This window comes from Hyaena hyaena, unplaced genomic scaffold (genome assembly GCF_003009895.1).
Source record: "Hyaena hyaena isolate Hyena2069 unplaced genomic scaffold, ASM300989v1 scaffold_68, whole genome shotgun sequence".
NCBI lineage: Eukaryota > Metazoa > Chordata > Mammalia > Carnivora > Hyaenidae > Hyaena > Hyaena hyaena.
The window spans coordinates 1036877-1059757 of NW_024080700.1; the positions used below are offsets into that span (position 1 = coordinate 1036877).

General features: G+C 58.6%; 1 protein-coding gene across 1 annotated transcript; it reads right to left on the reverse strand.

Annotated features, from left to right (window-relative positions):
- Nucleotides 1-1002: 1002 nt before the first annotated feature.
- On the reverse strand, nt 1003-22283 carry KATNB1 (katanin regulatory subunit B1). The gene is made up of 20 exons (XM_039232697.1): nt 22201-22283; nt 20783-21086; nt 16486-16616; nt 13433-13550; nt 7862-7962; nt 7197-7238; nt 6499-6582; nt 6166-6281; nt 5378-5449; nt 5065-5215; nt 4775-4965; nt 4531-4661; nt 4085-4135; nt 3113-3180; nt 2855-2974; nt 2614-2763; nt 2264-2340; nt 2114-2188; nt 1721-1837; nt 1003-1409 (listed from the first exon to the last, which is right to left on the reverse strand). Exons 2-20 carry the CDS (start codon nt 20820-20822, stop codon nt 1277-1279), a joined length of 1968 nt encoding a protein of 655 aa, XP_039088628.1. The 5' UTR covers nt 20823-21086; nt 22201-22283; the 3' UTR covers nt 1003-1276.
- Nucleotides 22284-22881: the final 598 nt, after the last annotated feature.

The following is a 22881-nucleotide window of genomic DNA, read 5'->3' on the forward strand; positions in this document are numbered from 1 at the left end:
AGGATTCTGCTGCTCCCCTCACCTGCCTGGTACCAGGCTCTCTCCTTGCTCACTGGCCTCTTGACATCTTCCCCCCTTTGAAATCCTATTTAAGAACTTTTGGAAGCTTAGCCATTTTTACGTATTAAAATAAAAACTTTTTACATAAGTGTAGTCTGAGTTGGTCTCATGAGGCCCTGGTCAGATCACGGGGATGAGCCCTTTCCTGCGGCTCCCCACTGCTAGCTGTTCACCCACCCACACGACACGTTATCACCTGCATCCTAGAAGCTGAGAAACTGGGCTGGCTCCCCTTATTCCTGGCCTTGCCCCTTCGGTGAACTGGCTGTAGGTGGGCGCCACCCTCCTCCCAGTGCTACAGGACTCTGACCACAAGCTCAGTGACCCCCCTCCTGCCATGGGGTTGTCAGCCTGCACCTGGTCCTGGCCTCGAGGGGGACCGCACGGGGCCTCAGTGGGGCCCCCTTCCCAACTAGGGCAAATCTACCAGCTGTGGCCAAGGGGAACAAGGGCTTGGCACCCCTTGGCAACAAGGGGGCCCTGCAGGAAGTGAGTGCTGTTCAGAGCCCTCACAGAGAACAGGGCAGCTGGAGGCCTTGGGGAGGGGGGGAGGGAGAGTGTCCACGGTAGCCAAGCCTGTGAGTCTGGGGTCCTGGCACCCTTAAGTTTACAGCTGTTGGCTGGCCCTGGCCCTGGAGGGATCCACAGGACAGCTGGGGGTGTGGCTGAGACAAAGGGATGGGCCGGTAGGGCCCAGCCCTCACCTGTTTCCCTGAGCCATGAAAGGGGGCGCTGCTGCCCACCAACCCCTCCCCCCAATAGGTCTGAACTTACCCCTTCCAGCAGGCCTGGCACTCTGCTGCCCCCTGCTGGCCAAGCTGCCTGGCGCACCGCCCTGGGCCTGGACGGCACGCTCTCTCCTTTTTGAGGGTCCAAGCAGGCAGCCCTGGGCCTGAGAGAGCCACGTGGCCAGAGAATGCCCCTCCAGGCAAACAAACAAGGGAATAGTTACAAATTTAATAAAATTCGCCTTATAAATTACAGCAGCAGCCCCAAGGTGCTCTTTGCTGCCCCAAGAAGCAGGAGTTGGCAAAGCTGGGCAGCCACTGGTAGGGAGAAGTTGTCTGAGAGCTCAGGGCTGTGCAGGTGGCCAGTGGGCCAACGCCACTACCTCCAGGATGGCCGCAGGGCTGCAGTAGGGGCCAGGCAGAGGCTCACGGGGCCGGGAGTGCACAGGGAACAGGAGTGGGGGATTGAGGCCAGGCCCAAGAGCACCTCAGTCCAAACTGGCCATGAGCAGGTGCAGCTCGCGGAAGGCACTGCCGTGGCGACCACTCAAACCCGACTTGCTCTTGACGAGGCCACTGATGCTCTTAAGCTGCTTGTAGCAGAGCCGGCACTTGTGTAGCCTGTGGGCAGAGAGACAGTGCTCGAAGTGCTAGGGCCTTTCCCGTCGGACCACTCCAGCCCTCCTCTTGGAGGCAGGCAGAGGCCAGGGACCCAGGACACATCCAGGCCATGCCCAGGCTCAGGGCAGAGCAGGCCACAGAGGAGCCCAGTCTGCATCTACCCGCCGTCCCACAGGGGTACACGGCCAAGCCACTGTTCCAGGCACGCCCCCCTCTATAGGCTGCCTCAGCAGAGCCGTCAATGAGCAGGCTGGACCCCCAAGCCCGTGGACCCCTACACCCCAAAGCCGATACACGGCTTAGCCCCTCACCTCTCCTCCCGGCTGATGTCCACACCCACAGATGGTGGGGCCGCCAGGATGTCGGTGATCAGGGGCAGAAACCGCTGCAGGATCAGCTTCAGGGAGGTGCAGCCAGTCTGGACGTAGCTTCAGAGGCAGATGGACGATGGAGCCACAAATAGAAAGATGGACAGGGATGGAGGGATGGACAGGGACGGAGGGGTGGACAGGGACGGAGGGGTACACAGAACAGGGACAGCACAGGCTAGTTCTCACTGTGGCCCCTCCTGACTTGGTGGGGATGGTAGAGCTGCAAAGCTGCTTCACATGGGCACCAGCCCTGGGATCCTTCCCGGGGTCCCTGAAGGAGCCTCCTGTCCCTCCCATCCCTGCATGAGGCAGGTGTGGCTCCCCTACACATACCTCTCATACTTGCTCTGCAGAAGCTTCTCGATCTGCGGTAGGACCGTGGTGCACAGGTCCAGCTTCCACAGAGAGCTGGGGAGAGGGCCGGGGACACGCTTAGAACCTGGCTCTGCCCGCCCAACCACCCTGTCCGCCACAGCCACTTACGCCTTCTGGTTGACAATGTTGAGGAGGTCCACTACCACGGACAGGTCATTGATAGCCACGGCCGAGTCCACCGACGTCTGTGCAAAGAGAGCAGCTTCAGAGGGGATTGGGGACAGAGCAGCCCCTGCCCGGGTGTGCGTGATGACGGGCTCTGTCATGGGGGTTAACGACACTGCACCTAAAGTGATCACTGTGGGGCCCACAAGGAGGTGCTCGATAAATGGCAGCTTGTGAGGGTGACGATGGCAGAACGGGACGTGAAGTGAGCCGGTGTGGTGACAGGGGCTGCCCCGCCCCACCGCCTCGCCTTCTTGGGCCAGCCCAAAGTCCAGGGGAAGGGTGGTGCTTGCCTTGATGTCACCCGTGGTCCACACGGCCCGCACGGTGTCCAGGTTCTTGTGGCGGCTGGTGAGCACCACGCACATGGTGTCGTGGCCTTTGCGGATCTGCGACATGGCGTCCTCGTCGACCAGCTCTGCCTGCTGGGGGATCTTCACGGCCTATGTGGGACGGGCGCCCCCGTGCCGGCGGTGAATTTCTGCCCTTGCCCTGTGGGCCTCCTTCCCGCCCACAGGCTGGACCCCCACTCACGGGCAGGAAGTCAGAGGCCTTCAGCCCGATGGGCTCATTCCGGGTGGCAGGGATGATGGCAGGCTCGGCCTTGGGCGCAGGAGCGGGAGTGCCAACCGGGGGCCGGGGCAGGACCTCAAGCTGGTGGGGTCCAGGGCTCAGCGGGTAGCCAGCCTGAGGCCTCCCTGTCTGCCCACCCTGGCACGGGGGCCCCAACCTTGGTTCGGGACTTCGGCCCCTCCCCCAGCCCCACACTGCGCACTCCACACCTAGACGTACATTTGGCACCGGGAACTGCGAGTCTGTGGGTGGGCTGGGCTTTGCTGCCTCCTTAGCTGTGGCCATGTCTGGAGGAAAAGGGGAAGATCTCTGGGTCAGCTCAGGCCAGAGGGACTGGCGGGAAGAAGGTAGGGCTATGGTGGGCCTCTGGGTGGCACCTGTTAACTGGGGGAGATGGGCAGGAACCAGTGGGGCAGCTGAGGAAGGAGATAGCAGCGGTGGGGGGGAGGGGCCGTTAGGCGTGGGAGGCTCCGGGGAAGGCCTGAGGGTGGGGGTTGGACCTGTCCCCTCCCTTTCCACCTTCTCCACCGCAGGTCTGGCAGAAAGCAGGCATCAAGCCCTGTGTGTGGATGGGACCCAGGGAGCTCCCAGGAGTGGCCATCCTGTCCCCTCACTGGGAATGGAATGTGGGGAGGGGGGCCTGCAGTGAGTGGATGGTGAGTGGGGAGCACAGGAAATCCCACTTTGAGGGCGAATGATAAGATGGCCCCTTGAAGAGGCAGCCAGGTAGAGGGGAGGGACAAGGGCAAGGACAAGGATGCCCCACCAGGCTTCTTCTCCAATCCGAAAGCAGATGGTTTCTCCCCACAGCAAAACCCAAACCCCCAGCGAGGGCCTGGCCTCCACTCCCAGACCCCAAACCCCGCCTTCCACCTCCCTCCCCCCAGCTGCTTTTCCTGGCTCTTCCCCCTCCACAGGCCCATGGTAGCCCTCTCTCAGCACACCACACCCCTGCCTCCATAGCACGCCCCATCTGCAGCCCCAGCAGCGTGGCTATCTGTCTGCCGTCCACCCTCCTCACTAGGGTGTGGGCCCCTGAGGGGAGCACCTGCCCCCCTTGCTCATGCTCCCTCACCAGGGCCTAGCCTGGGGCCTGGCGCACAGCAGGTATGAGAGACGGGATGGTGCTCTGGCAGGTGAGGCCCGGGGAGCTGGTGACCCTGGGAGGCTGAGCTCTGCCCCCCCACTCACCATCCTCTGGGGGTGCCGGGAAGGGCTCGCTTCTTCGGGGTGGTGTCCGACCTGCAGAGGCAAGTGGGGCTGGGGCCTGACATTGGCCAGCCTGGGGCTCCTGTCTGGCCCTCAGAGCCGGGCGGGGCCAGGACGGAAGGTGGTTCCGAGGTGCGCACACAGCTGCAGGCCTATGACCCTGTTCCCCGTCCCAGGAACTCCCAGGCCTGCCCCCTCCCATCTATCTGCCCCTGGGGTGCCGTCCCTTGCTCGGGACGGGCTGGGGCAATGAGTGACCGCGGGGCCTCTGCTGGGGTCTCGATGACCTGGGAGCAGAGCCTGGGGCCCAGGTGTAAGCTGGGAATCAAGCCACAGAAGCAGAGTGACATCGACGCCGTCCCCCGTAAAGGACCGTCGGCCTCTGCGCACAGCTGGCGACCCTGGGCTGGGCAGGGGCCGGGCCTCACTGATGCTGTTCTTGGGCTGGAAGATCTCGTTGTACTCCTCGGCGTTCTGGATCTCGGCCCGAGACTCCCGCTCGTCCCGGTCATCCTCGCTGCTGGGGCTACGACGCTCGCTCTCCGAGTTCTGCTTCACTCTGTGGGGCAGGGCCGGGCCGATAGGAGGCCAGTCTGGCGAGCTGGGGCCGGTCCCCCAAAGCCTTCGGGAGCCACCCGCCTCCAGAGCCCTCTGGGGCCCTGAGCACCCTACCTCTGAGGCTTGCCGCAGGCTGTGCTGGGCCGCTCATAGATGCGCCGCAGCGGGGCACTAGGGTGGGATGGCTGTTGCGCCAGGGGTCGGCTGTCCTGCACAGGGTCCTGGGCGATGGTGCCTGTCCTGGTGACCCGCGTCAGGTCCACCACATAAGAGGAGACGTTGCTCTGGGAGAAGGCCACACCTATCTGCAGGAAGTGGCAGAGCTGGGGTATGGGTGGGCGGGACCCCAGCAGGGCCGGGGGCACGTGAGGGCCTGAGAGGGGGGTGGTGGGCGGCTCTCTCACCAGCTGGTCGTTGCAGACAGCCAGGTCGGCCACCTTGCCCCAGCTGACGAGGACCACATCGAAGCAGCGCTCGGGCTCCCAGCCGTAGACGCGCAGAGAGTCCTGGCAGCCACTGTACAGGCAGCAGCCATCGGGGTTGAAGAGGACGCTCCTGGGCCAGGCGAGAGTGGGCCGTGGGTCCCACCGAACCCAGGGAGGCCGTGGGGGGGCCCCGGACAGAGGGAGCAGAAGCGGGGATGGGAAAGGCCCACCCGTTGCCACAGCCCCTTGCCCCGGAGGAGGGCGCAGCCCCACCGCGCAGCTGCCTGCGTACCTGACGGGCCCTGGCTCTCCTTCGATGCAGCTCACCACCTGGAACTTCTCCAGATCCCAGAACCGGATGGTCCTGCAAATGCAGTCAGGTTGTGCCAGGGAGCCAGTGTCCCCATGCTGGCCTCCTGCAGGCCTGTATCTAGAAAGCCCGCTTCTCTGCCAACACCTGTCCCCCTGGCTTGTGGCTGCCAGGGCCATGCTTAGGGCCAGGGGATGACCCTGTGCAGGCAGGCGGAGGGACTCAGTGGGTGCGAGGTGAGCCATGACAGCCCAGGACACTGGGGCCGGGGAACCAGGGCTGGGGGTGAGATGGGACCAGGACCCCACCCTGGCTTGGCCGGGAGCCAGTTCAGTCTACAGAGCATGTGAGAGATGGCGGCCATGGACACACAGGGACGGGAGAGATGGCAGTCACAGGCGCACAGGGACGGGAGAGATGGCGGTCACAGGTGCACAGAGATAGAGATGGCGGTCACAGACACACAGAGATAGGAGAGATGGCAGTCACAGGCGCACAGGGACGGGAGAGATGGCGGTCACAGACACACAGAGATAGGAGAGATGGCGGTCACAGACACACAGGGACAGGAGATGGCGGTCACAGGCACACAGAGATGGGAGAGATGGCGGTCGCAGGCGCACAGAGATGGGAGAGATGGCGGTCGCAGGCGCACAGAGATGGGAGAGATGGCGGTCGCAGGAGCAGAGATAGGAGAGATGGCAGTCACAGGTGCACAGCGATAGGAGAGATGGCGGTCATGGGTCACAGGCCTTGCTCCTCCCCCTCACCTGTCCGAGCTGCCAGAAGCCAGGAGGTACTCATTGGGGTGAAACTCCACCACGTTGACAGGCCCCGTGTGACCCGGGAACTCGGACATCATCTTGCCTGCAGTCAGATCCCAGAGCTGGAGCAGGGCAGGATGGAGGTCAGGACCAGGCCTGGGATCCTGGCTGCCTGCTCTCCCTCTATTCCCACCCCAGCTCTTTATCCACAAACCGCCTTCCACTCTGGACAGGCTTGGATATTCGAGCCCGATTGGGGGTGGGGGGAGGGGGAGGACCCAGCCTGAGTGTGATCAACATACCCCAGCCACCCTGGGCCCAGGTCAAGCCAGGAGCTACCTTCACCGTGTGGTCATCTGCAGCCGATGCCAACCACTTCCCATCGGGGCTGAACCGCAGACACCGCACAGCCTGGCTGTGTCCCTGAGGGGAGGACAGAGCACTGAGCTCACCGGAGGCGCCTAGGCCCACTGAGCCTCCCTCCTCACCACCCCGCTCTTGACAAGCAGGCGTGTGCGGGACGTGGCCCAGAGGGTCCCACAGAGGGACACGTCTCCTCGTGCGTCATGCCGCCCAGGCCCACGGGATGCTCCAGGAAACCCAGGCTGCTTGGCCATCCATGTAGTTTGGAACACAACATATCTTACGCCTCTCCTGGAGAGGTATGTGTCCTCTCTCAATGTCGAGGATCTAAAGACCTCCAAAATTGTTAAACTCAGTGCTTTCAAACACATATGAACAGGATGCTTTCTACCTAATGAGGCCGGTTACCCGCCTACACCACCAGAGCAGGGAGCGCAGTTTGGTAAGTGCGGCTCTGGGACGAATCGTGGTAAGTGGGGACCCGGTGGACCGCCCATGGCACCCCTGCTTCGCTCTAGATTCACGTTTCTCACCTGGACCCTCATTTTCCGTATTGTCACCTGAGTGGGACAGAGCTCCCCCCACCCTCCAGCCCGGGCCTGGGCCCAGGCACCACCCCAGGCTCCAGGACTGCACAGTGCTCATGGATGAGGGGCAAAGGGCACCTTCCTTACCTTGTATCGGAAGACACAGCCTTTCCTCCTGATGTCCCAGAGCTGCGGGGAGAGGGGCAGAGGGGCAGAGTCAGGACAGGTCATTACGAAGGTAGGCCTGGGCCGGAGGGGCCTAGCCCAGCTCAGTCTTGGAGCCCTGGTCAGAGGGTGGAGTGCAGCCACGAGCAGAGAGGGCTTCTAGGCACCTGCAGCTCATTATGCCCCAATATGGTGGGGTTTTGGAAACTGTTTACTGAGGGTGGGCATTCTTTTTTTTTTTAATTTTTTTGCTGAAAATATTACATTTTAATTTCTTATTTATTTCTTTTTGAGAGAGAAAGAGAGAGCATGAGTGGGAGGGGCAGGGAGAGGGGTCTGAAGCGGGCTCTAGGCTGACAGCAGTGAGCCCCACGCGGGGCTCAAACCCACAAACCATTAGATCATGACCTGAGCCAAAGTTGGACGCTCAGCAGCCTGAGCCACCCAGGCGCCCCAAAGCTGGGCATTCTGAGCAGATGTCTGGTGAATATTTCCACATCCCCTTCCTCGGAGGGTGCAGACGCTACCAGAGAGGGAAGATGCACCCCACACCCGAGCCAAAAGCTACCTCCTCAGATACGACACACAGTCTAGCGCCCACCGCCAGCCCAGTGGGGGGAGGCACAGGGCCCAGAACAGGGTCTCACCTTGATGTTCGTGTCCTGGGAACCTGAGGCCACGAACTCGCCGTACGGGTGGAAGTCCAGGCTGCAGATGTTGGCTTTGTGTCCCATAAGTGTGCGAAGAACTGTCAAGGAAGAGAGCAGAGACGGGGCATGAGAGGCAAACAGGACACCCGGTGGAGGGAGGGCCGTTGTGTCCCGCATGCAGGTGCTTCCACGGTAACCACAGAAAACCAAAGCAGCGATTTTAAAAATAGGGAGACAGATCAACCAGAGTTCTACCACCCCAACAACGGATTTTCCTGTTTTCCTCCTGAGAGACAGAGCCACTTCTGTCATTACCTGAGCCCCAGGAAATGCAGTGCACACTCCCTGTGGCTTGCACCCCCGGGCTCGTCCCAGCGTGCTCTCACAGGGCGCTGCCCTAGAGTCAGCAGAGCAGGACAACTCTTGCACTCGGTTCCCTTGTGTTCTCCTGGGCCCCCCACCACAGCTGAGACAGAAGAGGGGTGCAGGAGAGGTCCATGCTGGGGGAGAAGCTGCTTGGTTGAAAAGAGAAATCCAGGAAGGCTTTTTGGAGGAGGTAGTATTTGAGCAGGACATCAGTGGGTAGAGGACGAGGAAGGCTATCAGGTAGAGGGAAAAGGTGGGCAAAGGTCCCCAAGGAGGGCAGCTGGAGGGCATGCCTGGAGTGATCGTGGTCCTCACACCAGCCCCCGTCCAAGGGGTCTTGATGGTGGCTGTGAGGACGGGACGGAGTGGGACGGGAACCAAGAAGACAAGAAGGACATGACTGCCGCCCTGGGGAACCTCGGCTCCCACCCTCCGAGCATTTGCAGGCAGATCGGTGGCCAGGCCCGGCCCAGCCTACGGGCACACCTTGTGCTTTTATCTCAGAGTATTCCCGGCACGACTCAGATCTGCTGCTTCTCTCTGGCCTCGACTGTCTTGCTTGTTAAAAGATTTATAATTTTACAATCTGAATGAAACAGATAACCCAATTAGTGCAGGGGCCAAGGCGCGTGGGAATCCAGCCATCTTTAGGTTTGAATCAAGGCGAAACAGTTGCCTTGTGAGGTAATGAGCTCTCCGTTGGAGGAGGTGTTCAAGCAGACTCCAAACGTAATGCTTTAGGGACAGGAGAGGTGAGCTGCGAGCACTGAGTCAATTAAACAAACTCCAGTGTACGATTGGCTCCATCCCTCAAGGTCCAGGTCCAGGGCCCTGGAGTCAGACGGAAACAGGAGCGGTTTGGCTCTGCTCCCTGCTTGCTATGTGGCCCTGGACAGTCCCTTACCCTCTCCGAGCCTCACAATGGTCCTGACCAGAGTTAAGAAAGTGGACATAGGTGCTTAGCGTGGGACTGCACACAGAAAGTGCTCAATGAATGCCAGCTATAGTTATTCTTGTTGTAATTCCTTTCTGCATGAGAGCTGCTTCCTCTGTCCTCCAGTGGAGCCTTTTCCCGTCCTCTGGCCTCAGAACACATAACCTGGTTCTCTGTCTTCTGGTACCAGTGAGGGCTCCTCAGTGCCCATGGCCATTTGGGTGCCTCCCTCCTCCCCAGGACATCTGCTGAGCACTGCTGGTGTGTGGAGAACAGCCTGAATGACATCAGCACATTAGCCCCTCCCACCCCCCCAACTGCCCCCAAACACCACCAGGAGGCGGGCGAGGGCCTGAGGCTCAGAGGGTGGAGCAGCCTGCCCGAGGCCAATCAGCAGGGCGCAGGGCCAGATTTTCAGGCAGGCATCAGTGTCCTGAGAAGCATGTTTTACCACGTGACCCTTTACCTAAGTCAAGGGCGCTCATCCGTCTATGGCTCCTAACACAGCCAGGTGCACCTCAGGGCAGGATCAAGCGAGCTGCTCCTCCGATCCACCTTGAGGTCAAAGTGCAGCCCTCTGCCCCCCGCCCACCATATCCACCCGTCCTACTTGGTGCCACTCTGCAGCAGGCCCTGTCGGGCGCCAGGCTGGGACCGAGCCACCTTTACCTCCTCCGCAGCATGTACGGGGCACCTGCCACATCTGTGGACTATGTAAGTCAGCCACCACAGAACCTGAGCGACCGCCTCCACCCCCCCCACCCCCCTGCTCTCTGGAGCTGCCACATGCCGCCAGGGGCTCAGGGGCTGCTTTGCTGGCTGAGTCCAGGGCCAGAGGGTACAGATATGTGCTGGCTCCTGCTCCACTCCATGCCCACCTCCCAGCCCAGTTGCTTTGCACCCCTCTTTGCTTCCAAAATCCAGCCCTGCCCCGAGAGGATGTGGCAGCTCCCAGCCCCGTGTGGGCCAGATTCGGGCAACACATCTGCATTGATGGCTTCCTGCGGGATGGCTGGGCTGCCCCGCCCTTGGCCTCTGGCTTAGCCGTGGAAAGCAGGCAGGACCACATTCTTCTGGCGTGACTTCTGCCCTTGCTCTTCTGTCCTAGGATGGCCCCTGGAAGTCGTCGTACCGCAGGCCTCAGTCACAGGATCCCAAAGTTGCAGAGTGGGGGGGCATCCTGGATCAGTCTGCCCCATGTGGGAATCTCCAAGCTGCCCCAGTGGAATAGCTGCTCGACCTCCGCCTAAACCCTCCGGTGACAGACAGTGACAGTCAGGGAGCCCTTTGGGAAGCCCCTGTGCACCTGGGGTGCCAATCAGCCCGTCGTCTGCACTCAGGCTGTGGTGGGCGGGAGTGGAGGTCGGCCTGAGGTCTTGGCTCTTCCTGCCAAGGCTGCTGAGGGCAGGTTTCTGTCCCATCACTGAACCCCCAAATCGCAGGGTGAACAGCACAAGGCCGGGAGTATTGATGTCAGGATTTGAGTCCCAGGTTCTGCCATGCCAGCCATGGGGTCTTCAGGAAGCTCAGGGGCCCTCCTTGGGCCCTAGTTTGCCTGTGTGTCAAATAAAGGGGCCCTGCCAACCTGGCTCTGCATCAGAATCACCTGGAAGCTTACTGAAAGCCAGATGTGGGCCCATGCCACTATTGAATCAGGTTCTCCAGGAGTGAGGTCTGGGCCACGTTTGGAATGAGCTCCCCATGGAGTAGCCAACCCTGAGGGCCCCGGGCCCCGGATCCCATGGGTGTTCAGTTTTTATTCTTTGCCTGCCTTGAGCTCCGCAATTTCCTGTATGTGAACTAGTCATGGCTGAGAAAGTGCGGCGCCCCTGGCTTCTCCCTTTTGTCCTTTGCTCCTCAGTGAATGGTGACTGGCCGGTGCTGATCCTTGGGATTCTGATCCAGGCAGAGACTTCCCAGGAAGCAAACCGCCTTCTGCCTGAGCCGTTCTGCCCTCTCAGCTGGAGCCCAGTGGGCCGGCTTGCTCCTCCCTGGCCCCTCGAGTCCAGCACTACCCAAGCACAGCGCCCCGGCTGGCTCCCGCGTGTGGCCAGGTGGCGGGAACACACGCTGAGACGCTAAGCGTGCAGCCCCGGTTTCATAACTCGGGGGGCTCCATCTTGCACACGCAGCCCATCACTGGGAGGGCAAGCATCACCCAAACAGCCCAGGGGCGACATCTCTCCTGAGGACCATCTACACAAGAAGACCACTAATCTTGAGCAGAGAGAACTTGGCCACTGGGCATACGTGGCTGACGGCGGCTGTGCTCCCGCAGAGGTAGAGCACGCAGCACAGGAGAGGCCCAGAAAGACCTTGGAGTCTCAACCAGGCAAGGGGGTGCTCTTCTGGAGAAAGCAGCCTCAGCAAAACCCCAGCAGCAGTTTCCTCTCCCGTCCCTCAGATACTGGAGGACCTCCCGCCTGGCATGTTAGGAGGTCCAGGCCCGACACTGGCAAATGGCAGCGAGCAAGCAGGTTTTCCTTGGACCCCTCACTGTTGGCCTGCACGGTGCTCTGCAAAGCTGCTGAGCTAGCTGTCGACATTCACAAACGGGGGGATCCCACTGAAATTTCCAGATTCCCAGCTTCTCTTAAACAAGTCTGTACGGCTGGCAACACTGGGCACACATGCCATGTGGCAGCCCCCCCAGGGAAGGCAAGATGCCCCCCAGGGCCCGGGACCAAAGGCGCAAGTCTATACACCGAAAGAACCCAGCAAGGACCTAGCAAAAGACCAGGGGTCACCAGCGCAAAACCTCAGGACACTGGGACAAAGTGCCTGCAAGGTCGCAGATGCAGGACAAGCAGGTCCCAGGTGAGGGACCCAGGAGACCGCACAGACCTCCCAACAGCAACTCAAACAGGACCCCACCATGTGATGTAGCTGCACCTTTAAAATCCTGAGGGAAAACTATTTCCGACCTAGAATTCTACAGACTCTAAAAAATAAATAGATAAAAGAGGATGAGGGCAAGATAGAGTCATTTTCAGCCACAGACGGTCTCTACAACTGAGCCCGTCACGCACCCTCTCCGTGAGCTATGAGAATGTGCTCCAGCAAACAGAGGCAGAAAACCAGGAAAGAGGGCAACTTGGACCCTGGCAAGGCAGAGAGATGGGGACAGTTCCCTGAAGACAAGGCGGCCCCAAGATGGCGGCTGGGCTGCAGGCTGGCTGCCCCCACGCCACCCGGACCGGGCGGACAGAGGCTCTGAGAAGACACCTCGATTACAGGACGGGTTTGAGAGGAACTCAAGGAGGCTGACTCTTCCGGCAGAGGATTTGGGGACAGATTAGTAACAAACACGTAAAACACATACAGATGCAAAAAGGATGGTTATTACCTCAATCAACTGTGAATACTGTCCCTGTGGTCCTGGTCCTAAAAACACGGACTATTCACAAGCTGAAAGTAGGAAGGCGGAGGGGCGGCGCTGGGAGTGCCAGAGGTTAGGGCGGGCAGCTCTAAGAGAGCTAACTTTTTTTTTTATTAAGGAATCTCTACACCCATCATGGGGCTCGAACTCACACCCCCAAGACCAAGACCCACACGCTCCACTGACCGGGCCAGCCAGGCTCCCGTCAGAGAGCTAACTTCTTGTCTTCCATGGGAGGAAGGCAGCAAGAGACATACAGAAGACACAGGAGTTGCCAGAATTCCTTGTTCCTCAGGAAAGCGGAGGTAGCGAGACACGAGGGAGAAGGACAGGGGTTGAGCCCCTGGAGACTGGGAAGGAGTGGGGCGAAGCCTTCTCGTTTCCGGCATGAGTATTTGTAGTGACCGGCATTTGACTAAGCTCTGTACGACTTCTACAATAATGAAAACGGAATTCAAAGAAACAGCACAAGGAGACAGAAGACCCGCACACCCCAGGCCTTATTGCTGCAGGCAAGTTAGCCAGAGCGGAGAGGCGGCCGCCCCCACGTCCAGGCACACGCACCCCGGTTCTCCCCACGGGCCCCCACGCTTGTTCATGGGTCTGCGTGGCCCCTGGCGTTCTCCCAGGTCCTGAATCCACACAGACACCCACCCGCCCATCCACTGCTGTCCAGGACCTCTCCTGGGCGTCGGCACTCAGAGGCAGCACGTGGGTCGCTGCTGCCAGGCTCGAGGGGGCGGCAGCTGCCACATGGGCTGGTAAGGTCTCCAGGAGGGAAGCACCCAACGGAGTCAGGACAGGCTTCCCAGAGGAAGCAGCTCATGGCAGAGCTTGAGACAACACGACCGCAGGTGGACATGTGGGGAAGGCAAGCGCAGAGGCCTACTTTTGGCAGCTTCTAGGTCCCAGACACGGATGGAGCCCGACTGGGAGCCGGCCACGATGAGCTCCTCCGGGGTGTTGAGGCGGACGCTCTCCACTGGGGACGTGTGACCCGTCAGGCTCTGCGGAGAGAGGGGAGCAGCTTCAGTGCATTGTGCGGAGAGCCCCCAGCTGCCGCCCCAGTTCCTGGCTCCCCCCAGAAGGGCAGCAGCAAGAAGTGGCTCAAGCAGGGAGGCCTGCTCCCCGGGGCCACACCTAGGCCCTCCTGCAGACCGGCTGGGCAGCCACTTCTCCTGGCCGCGGCTTCCAGGGCCAAAAGGGCGCCAGACCCGTCACGCTCCAAACCCCTCCCACTGCCCAGTGTGCCCCAGATGAGGACGCCATTTGCCCGAGTGGTCCTGGGCCCCTTGCAGGGAGCCGCTGACCCTCCAGCCCCGAGTTCAAACCACGGCCCACCTAGGCTTTGCTTCCATTTGCACTTTGCCTGGCCGAGCTGCTCGGGAGGGGAAACCCCGACGGAACCGAGGCCTGGCTGCTCAGCGGCACACATCTCACCCCTCTAGAAAGCCTGGATCCCTGGGGGCTGCGCCTGGTGGAGAACCCAGCCACGCTCCCAGGCAGGGGCCCGGGGAACCCAGAGAGCAGGGCAGTGACTCTACTGCTAAAAACTCTCACCCAACTCGGCACAGGCCAGAGCTGAGCAGGGCTAAGCCAGGTCCCGGCCCAGCCCCTTAGAGGAGTGGGAGGTGCTGGCATTTCCAGCTTGCTGGAGAGAAGGCTGGAATGTGAAGTCCATAGCAGCTGTCACTCCCCGCCCAGAAGTGGCCACCTCAAGGCACAGTGGGGACTCCATCATTGTTTGCTAAGACGATGTTCTGAGGGAGGGGTGGGGATGCAGGGGAAGCTGAGCTCCAGCAGAACTACCCCAAGGCCAGACAGTCACAAGCAGCCTGTGTGACTCACAGACGTCACCAGCAGGAGTACAAACGGGTATAAACTCCTTGGGGGGGGGGGGGGCACGCTTAGAAATGCACATTCCCTGCATGCTACAACCTACCTCTGGGGGCCTACCCTGCACGCGCTCAAACACACGGCAGACAAAATAGACACAAGGTCATTCACTGCAGCGGACCTTTTACACAAAAGACTGGAAGCCATGTAAGTGCCCACCGGAGGAAACCGGTCAGCTAAGCTGTGGTCAGCCATGCAACAGAGTACTTATTACTCGGCCATAAAAATGAATGAGGTGGCCGTCTGAATATAATAAAGACTACCTCCATGACACTTTTAGGTGAGAAAAGGTGAAGAACAGTGTATATAGGACAATATTTGTATAAAAAAAAGGGGAGGGGGGATTCTGGAAGGACACAAACTACTCAGGAGCTGTGCTGTGGCTGTCCCTAGGGAGGGATGTGGGCATCAGCGGAGGAAAGACTTCTCACTGCTTACCCTGGTTCATTTGGATCCTGACCTATACGAACTCACACATACTCAGAAACACACCCAAACAGGTGACAGTGGTCCATCTACAGGGGGAGTAGCAGGAGCCTGAATCCGCAGGTGAGCAAGAACGCAGCGGGTGTGAAGAGCTAAGAGGCCTGGTATATGATATGTAAGCAGGGGAGACATGGTGGGGGGAGGCCTGCAGGCTGACCCCGGTGGAAGAAGAGGGTTCCCCACCGTCCGGTGGGGGCCAAGAGCATGGGGTCACTCCGGGTCCACTTTGGTCGGCCTTTATTGATTCGTTTTCAACCCGTATAGGTTACTTTGGCATTTTGGGGGTGGGGGTGGGACACGCTTGAACCCGGAGAATATAGTGAAGTGAAACAAAGCAATTTCAATTCTGTTCTTCACCCTGGCCCTGGTTCAGCTCGGATCTCAGTTCTTGGCTGCATCACACAGAAATACTGAGGTGATTAAGTTTCTACTTTAAAAAAAAAAAATCACTTCCTATCCCTTATCTTTATCTTCCCGTGGCCAAGAATCATAAGAATGTTAATACCCTGCACTGGTAAGGTTGGGGGGGGTGCAGGTCCCCATTCTTCTGGAAAGAATATAAATTGATTGCTGGAGGGCAATTTGGCAATATGTTTTGAAAGCTTTTTAAAAAGTGCACACCCTCAAATAATGCAAGCACTACAGATCTGCTCAAAGATCAAGGTAGATGAGGATGTTCCCCTCTGTGGCTGAGCGGAGCCACCACCCTGGAAATGACCTTTGGGCTGGGAGCAGGGCGTGGCTGAGCTAACCCCGGCTCACCCCTACAATGGAACACCAGAAGTCCTTACAAACCCTGCTGCAGAAGGGTGCTTGCTGGCCCTGGAAATTGCTCGCAAACAATAAAAGATTGTGATCTTTAGAACCCAGGCTGCAGAAGAGTAAGACAGTGCTCCAAAAATATACGGTTATGTACTGACGCAGTGCGCGTGTGTGCATTTGCTCATGTGTATGGGTACATGTATGCACATGTATGTATCTGTACCAGCACCTAGAAGGGCACAGACCAAAATACCAACTGCAGTGGTCTCTGGATGGTGGTAGTAGATCTAATTCATTTTTGTATTTTCCTCCTTTATGTTTTCCCACTTTGCAAGCCAGTTCCGGGCAATGAATTTCGTTATGTGACCGGGGGAAAGAACCAGCTCGCCAATAAGCTTCAACCTGGTGCCCCCAAATCTTTTCTGTGGAAGGAGACAGGGAATGATTCAAAGTACCTCCAAGCACAGCCGACAGGTGGGCGGATGGGCCAGTGGGCAAGCCTCAGTCTTGAGCCCACGGGCTTATTTTAGCTTTCTCACACAGGCTCCCGGAATTCTGTCCACAGCAGGGGACTTCCCCATTCCTGAGGGCTAGTCACTGGCCCAGCCATCCTGGGGTGTTGGGGGCCTCCCTGAGCAGATGGCTATGGGCCGGGGGCAGGGGGGCGCTGATGTTGCATTGCGTCCCCCTAGCCTCCACAGAGCCTGCAAAGCCACCTGCCCCCCACGCCCCGACCCCACCCTGCCCACAGTCCCCTCCCGGGCTTTGTCCTATTTCCCGCAGGCCGGCAGGGCTCACCATGATGCAGTTGGGTTTGTTGATGGACCACAGGTTGACACGGCAGTCATCCCCGCCAGTAGCCAGCAGCCGCCCAGAGGCTTTGCCCAGTACCAGCGAGGACACATTGCTGGCGTGGGCGACGATCTCCTCTACACAAGGAAGGACAGGAGGAAAAGGCAGTCAGGGAAGGCGGCCCCTGGGCCTGGCGCCCGAAGCCCATCAGAGGGCTCTGCCCACCACAAGTCCCCTTCGGTGACAGCCTGACATGAGCTGCTAGGACAGGCCTGGCGCCTGAGGCGGAAGTAACTATTTCTCGACCTCCGGTATTCCTGTCCCACCCTCGGGCCTCACGGTTTTCTCCTTTTTCTACACGTCAACTGGTAGTATTTTTATGATTACTATGCTCCACTTAATAAATTGACTTGCCTTTTGTATTTATCTTTCTAAATAAAGAGAATTAAGCAATAAAATCCATAGAGTTACAAGATCCATACATTCATTATACTTTGACTGTAATACAAAACAAAAACAATTATTAAAAGGCAACGATTTACCCACGTACCACCTAGGCATCTCTCCGGGGCTACATCTCTCTGGGGCTGCTTGCTACACATATAAACCCACCTTGTGGAACATACTCTGACCATTCAGGTCAACTCCAGACAGGCTGTCTCCATGTGAGCCTACCCAGGGCTCCAGCCTGCGGCTTCAGTTAACCTACTGAGCCTCCCAGGTGCACCTAGTCTGCGGCTTCAGAGTCGCGGACCAGGGTCTGGCCCGCGCTCTGCTACTGTAGGCCGTGTGGCCTCAGACTAGTCACTTACCCTCTGAGGGCTGGGTTCCTCATCGGTAAATGGGGGTAGTGACAGGGCCTGGTTCACTGAGTTGCTGAGGGTTCCCTGAGAACATTCTGTAAGCTGTGCTCAGTGGTTGTCGGCAAGGCCAAGGCACAGAGAGAGGGCACTGGGGGTGCCGGCGGGTGGGCCACATGGGGGCGGGAGGCAGGAGGCAGCCAGCTGAGAGGCCCGGCATGAGGGGTGCGAGTGAGGGCTGAGCAGACAGAGCGGGAGGTACGTCCACAGTGGGCAGCCCCGGGGGCCCCTGGCCAGGACTGCTGAGGCAGCAGCAGGGCAGCGGACACAAACCACAGTGGGTCCCATCAGTGCTCCGAAGGGAACAGACACAAGCAAGGTACCAAGAGGCAGCCCAGGCCTGTAAGTCAGACCCTAGTGACTTCCTCCTGGGAATGAGGAGGAGAAAGGACAGGTCTCCCCACATCAGCATAGGGAAAACCCCAATGTGCCGACACCCCGAGGCAGCCAGAAGGCTGGCGTGGGTGACGCTCAGGAAGGGCTTGTGGTTGTTGCACAGTGGGCCTCTCCTGCGCTCCGGCCTCCGCCCTGCCTGGGGGTCTCTGCGGCACTGGTGTCACCCCACAGGGCGATAGGAAAATGGGGCCCAGGAAGGCTGCTTGTCAGGAAGTATGGCTCAGAGGGGAGGTCAAAACTGCCCGGAGGACCAGACACCAGGCTCAATTTCACAGACGACGCCCCACCTCAGGGCCCCGCCCAGCCCCAGCAGAGGCCCAATGTCAGGGGGGACCTTGGGGACCCCATCCCTGAATTCACGGGAGCTGAGTCCCTCCCTAAGCTGCATCTCAACTATGGAGAGTTCTGCCCTCTGGACACTACAGGGACAGATGTCTGGGGTGCTCTGGGGCTTTGGCCACAGACTCTTGTCTGTTCAAGAGCTTCTGCTGGGACTTAGTGACTGCCCAGCCCGGAAAGAGAGCAGACCACCTTCTCCCTGAGCACTTAGTTCCCAAGCCCTGGGCCTTCTCCCCTTCTCCGAAGACACTCCCTGCACGCACTGCCCTCCACCTGGGACCAACCTAAAGGCCTAGGTATCTACCTTGGTTCTCACCCTTCCCAGGGAGAGCTCTGGGGGGGCTCCACCTCAACAGGCCTTCTTGGGCACGCTGCCACCCCTCTCTGGGCCTCGGGACTACTGCCCCTTGACTCGTAATATAAATGTTTCCTGCGTGCCTGCCCTGGGGAGAATGTGGGGAACGACGGTGAGAAAGCTCCTGTGTTGATGCTATGGCCTGACCAGATGGGTCCAAGGACGTGGCACCCGGTTGGAAGGACCACAGATGTCGGCATGAGAAGGATGTGGAGGTCGGGCCTTTCCAGTGGGGCTCAGATCACTCCCCTCTAAGCAGCCTGACCAGGGTCTCCAGCCTGACAGAAGCGTCTGGAGGAGCCGGAGACCAGCAGGAGAGGGGAAGCGCAGCACGGGCATCAGGCAGAGGAGACCTCAGCACGGGCACCAGCCCGAGAATGCTCCCTCTGGCCTGGAGGACAGCAACCCGCAATGGCCCAGGCTGGGTACCGAATTTTAGTGCGAACAAATACAGTTCCTCACAGCATCTCTTGGCAGGCCAGGTTGCTGGCTGCTGCTCCGCCCTCTGGCACAGGCCTGCGCCAGTTTCTCAAGCTCAGTTGGCACAACAAGGGCCCGACATCCCAGCCAGAGCTGGGGAAGTGGCATGCTGTCAGAGGTGCTGAGGATTTGCATCCTAAACAGAAGGTGCAGAGTACTGGGCTCCAAGCTGGCCTAGCACCTTCCGATCCTTGCTGGACTCTACGGCCACAAGGAGCCAGAGGTCATTTGGCATTGGACTCTTCAGACAGCTTCTGTTCGTGGCAAGTGCTATGCACATGAACTTGTCAGCAGAACCCGACATGCCTGATCATATTACCTCTTGTTTGAACACTTTGATGGCTTGATCTTGCCTTTAAGATAGAGCCAGGGCCTTAGGAGGGCTGGGATCCCGTGGACAAGTGCCCCCAAAGGCCCCAACAGCCTCATGTGACACATTCTCTCCACTGTTGTGCGGCAGCCTTTTTTGAGCCCTTCCAACACGCCAAGCTTCCTGCCCCAGGGCCTTTGTACGTGCTGTTTAGGCAGCCTACAACACTCTCCTACCCTGACCTGCTATCATCTAGTTAATGGATTCAAAGCACAGGTCTCAGCTTGGAATCAGAGAAGGAGAAACGGAGGGGTGTGGTTATTTGATTCCTGCCTGTTGCTCTCCCCAGGCTCTGAGCCCCATTGCACAGGGACCTCATCTATTTTGCAGCACCCCCACCCCCACCCCGCCTTGACTATCTCCTTAGTACCTGATTCTATGCTCAGGAAAGGCCAGCTATGAGGGAATATGTAACCCCTAAAATTACAGAGCCACTGTGTCCAAACTGTACCCTCTTTGGGAGCCCACAACAGGGTTCTCCCAGAACCTTGGGGTTAAGGGACAATTTGAAACTGCCCAAACTTCTCATTTTACATGTGAGGACACTGAGGTCCAGCAACAGGCTTTGGCTAGCTTCTGAAAACAGCTCAGGGACAGCTCGTAGCAGAAGGTGACCAGTGTGGGCACAGGAAATCTATGCCAACAGGTTATTATAGGTGGGGTGAGGCTGTTCCCCAAATACGATCTGAGGGACCTTCGAATCCTCAAGGACCCCTCCAGGAGTCCAAGAGAACAAAACTATTTTCAGAACAACACTGAGATGGTATGCGACTTTTACACTCTCGTTTGCTCACAAGCATACAAGGGAGGGGATTTTTTTGGGAAGACATGTGATGACATCATCACAAAGGGCACGTTTGACTATATACGCTTATGTTTTAAAGTGTCTGATGTTAATTTCTAACATGTAAATATTGATAACTCCCATAAACAGAAAGTCATCAGGGGTCCTCAACAATTTTTAAGAGTATAAAGAGGTACAAAGATCAGACGTTTACAAGCGCGTGAGGGTGGGTCATGCTGGTGCTCAGCCATGTTCCATTCCAGAGCCTTGCCAGCACCTCTCGACCTCCCTTCCCCCACCAGCCCTGCTCCAAGACGCCCCACTTCATGGAGGAAGCCTGACTTGTGTGATGTCTGCAAAGGCCAAGAACACCTCTTAACATTTCTCCCGCAATCCCGCCCGTCAGCCTAACCACACTGAGAGCTGCTTTTATGTCCACCACCTCGCCTGTGTCTCACGGCAACTCTAGAACATAGGTGCGATCATCTCACTACACAGACAGGAAATTAAGCGTCAGAGGGGTTATGTCACCTGCCCAGTGTCATCCAGCTAAGAAGTGCCAAAGTCATGAGTTGCATCTTGGTGTATCTTACTGCAAGGCTGGGAGTCTCTCTCTGTGCCAACAGCAGGAGCCAAAGCTGGGGGTTCTGGCCATCCAGCAACAAGCAGCTAACAGATAAAAGGGGTGAGCAAGGAAAAAAATGGGGGGAATCACTCACGCAACTTCCAGGCTGTCTTGGTGACCACAGGGGTGGCCATCCTTCAGTTGGCTGGCACCTGAAGCTCTGCCCACAAAGTAGACTGCTTTCCTCCAGGGGTGGGGGTGGTTCCCCCCCAGGATCCGCCAATCAAGTTGGCAAGGAGTTCCCGCACATCCAGGCAGAGGGAATGCCTTGACTCTCAGCCCCGAAGTGCCTCCTGGTTTTAAATCAGTCCCAGCAGCCACAGCAGCAGCCTGTGCGTGCCCGTCAGGATCCTGGCTCATAGAATGTCAGGCTTGAGCCATCTCAGCTCAACCCTGGGCTGGAATACAAATGGAAGCGATGGCTTGTTAGAAAACACTTGGTAGGAGTTTGCAGAACTCTGGGCTCGCAGAACCACAGCTGCCGTTCCCTGGATCACCAAGGCCACTGGATAAAGAGACACCCACCAAAGCCACCAGAGCCAGGAGCTGCACTGCCGATCGGGTTTGAGAATCTGTTGCGGGCACCTCAGGCAGGGTGACTTGGAACACAGGAAAAATAGGTCCTCCCAGATGCCAGGATGATGGGATGGGAGGAGGCTGGCCGCCTGAAGTGCAGCAGCCGCAGTGGGGCGGGGAAGACCACATGTCCGCAGTCCAGATAGATCTCTGGGAATGACTGCTTCGTCTGACGCTAGGGGAAGGGGGTGGAGTCAGAGGCTAAGCTTTATGGGCCCAAGAGAGGCACTCCAGAGACAGGCATTTAAGTCTTCTCTGGCTAGAATCTCAAAGAGGGCCCTGACGGTCTAATCCCTCTGTTCCTGGCAAGGAAACTACTCCTGGCCCCAGCAATTACCAAGGACAGACCGGGAACTAGGTCTCCAGTCTGGGCATGAGGCGGTAGGACTCCTCAACTCTGAAAGGCCACCTCATGAAGCCTTCTACCCTTTCTCCAAGCCTCTTTCCCATGAACCCTCTCCTCTTCCTCCCTTCTCTCCTGGATTCCCCGGTTCTGCCGTTCATTCCCTTTCTCCTTGCCTCCTGTATTCTCCATTCGTGCATATCCTGTCTCCTGGGCTCCCTAACTTGACCCCTGCCTCGCCAGACCCCCTTTATGTCCCTCCCTACTCTTCTATCAGTATCCCCCATTCATTCAGTCTCCCGCTTCCAGTGTCCCTATTCACCACCCATCCTCCTGCAGACCCCCGGCTCCGCTTCCGGCCTCCGGTGTTTTCTCCTCCGGCCTCCACGCCCATCCCGCCAGTCCCGCCCGTCCCGAGTCTGGGGCTGGTCCCACGGCCTCGCCTGATCCTCCCACTCCTCTCAGCAGGGCACGGGCTCCCACTTCCCCCTGCCCAGAGCCCTCTCCGCCACGGCCAGACTCGGCCCCGCCCTATGTAGCCCAGTCCAAGGCCCATAGTCCCCCTCTACTCCTCGCCCCCTTGCCCACTCCACCTGCAGCTGAAGCTCCGGAGGCCAAGGCTCCGCTCCAAGCGCGACCCCCACTTGCCTCCATCCCCTGCCCTGATTGGTCGCTGCTTGACAACCGACCCTCACAACAAAACCTCCGGCTCAGAGCCCCGCCCTCCTTACATCCCGCACCAATCAGCCGCCGCGAGCGCTCCACCTCCAGCCAGGTTTAACCAATCGAAGCAGGCGCTTCTGCCGCTTTTCCTAAGTATCCGCCCTCTTTTCCTGTATTGGACTAATCACGAGGAAGGAGAACTCAAGAGCCTCCCCTCAGCTTCTAATTAACCAATGAGGGCTGTCATTTTCTTGGTCCCGCCTCCGCCTCAAAATTTCCCTTTCCTCCCCTTTCCTTCTCTCCCTCAAACTTAATTCGCGTTTGAAAGCATTTCGAAACGCCCTCCGATGCCGGTTGAGCCAATCGCTTTAGCAACCGTACCAACTTAACCAATAGGCTTTAGCCTTATTGGAAAACTCAATTCCCAGATAGCCAATGGGAAGCGGGCATCGGGAGTAATGTTGAAGGCACGGACCTTCCATCTTGGAAGGGGGCGAGAAAGTGATGAAGTTTTATCACCTTGCCATAGTTTCTGCTCCTTCCCTCTAGTCGGGGCGTGTGCTGCAGTGGTCTTAAGAACTTTACCCCTATTCTCCAGCTCGGAAGGGAGA

Excerpts from the sequence above, each read along its gene's own strand:
- KATNB1 (XM_039232697.1), bottom strand. The coding sequence starts at position 20,822 with ATGGCCACCCCTGTGGTCACCAAGACAGCCTGGAAGTTGC. Across the intron at positions 5,216-5,377 it reads GGAGAGCCAGGGCCCGTCAG|GAGCGTCCTCTTCAACCCCG; the intron begins GTACGCAGGCAG and ends CGCCTGGCCCAG. Across the intron at positions 4,136-4,530 it reads CCAGCCCAAGAACAGCATCA|GTCGGACACCACCCCGAAGA; the intron begins GTGAGGCCCGGC and ends TTGCCTCTGCAG.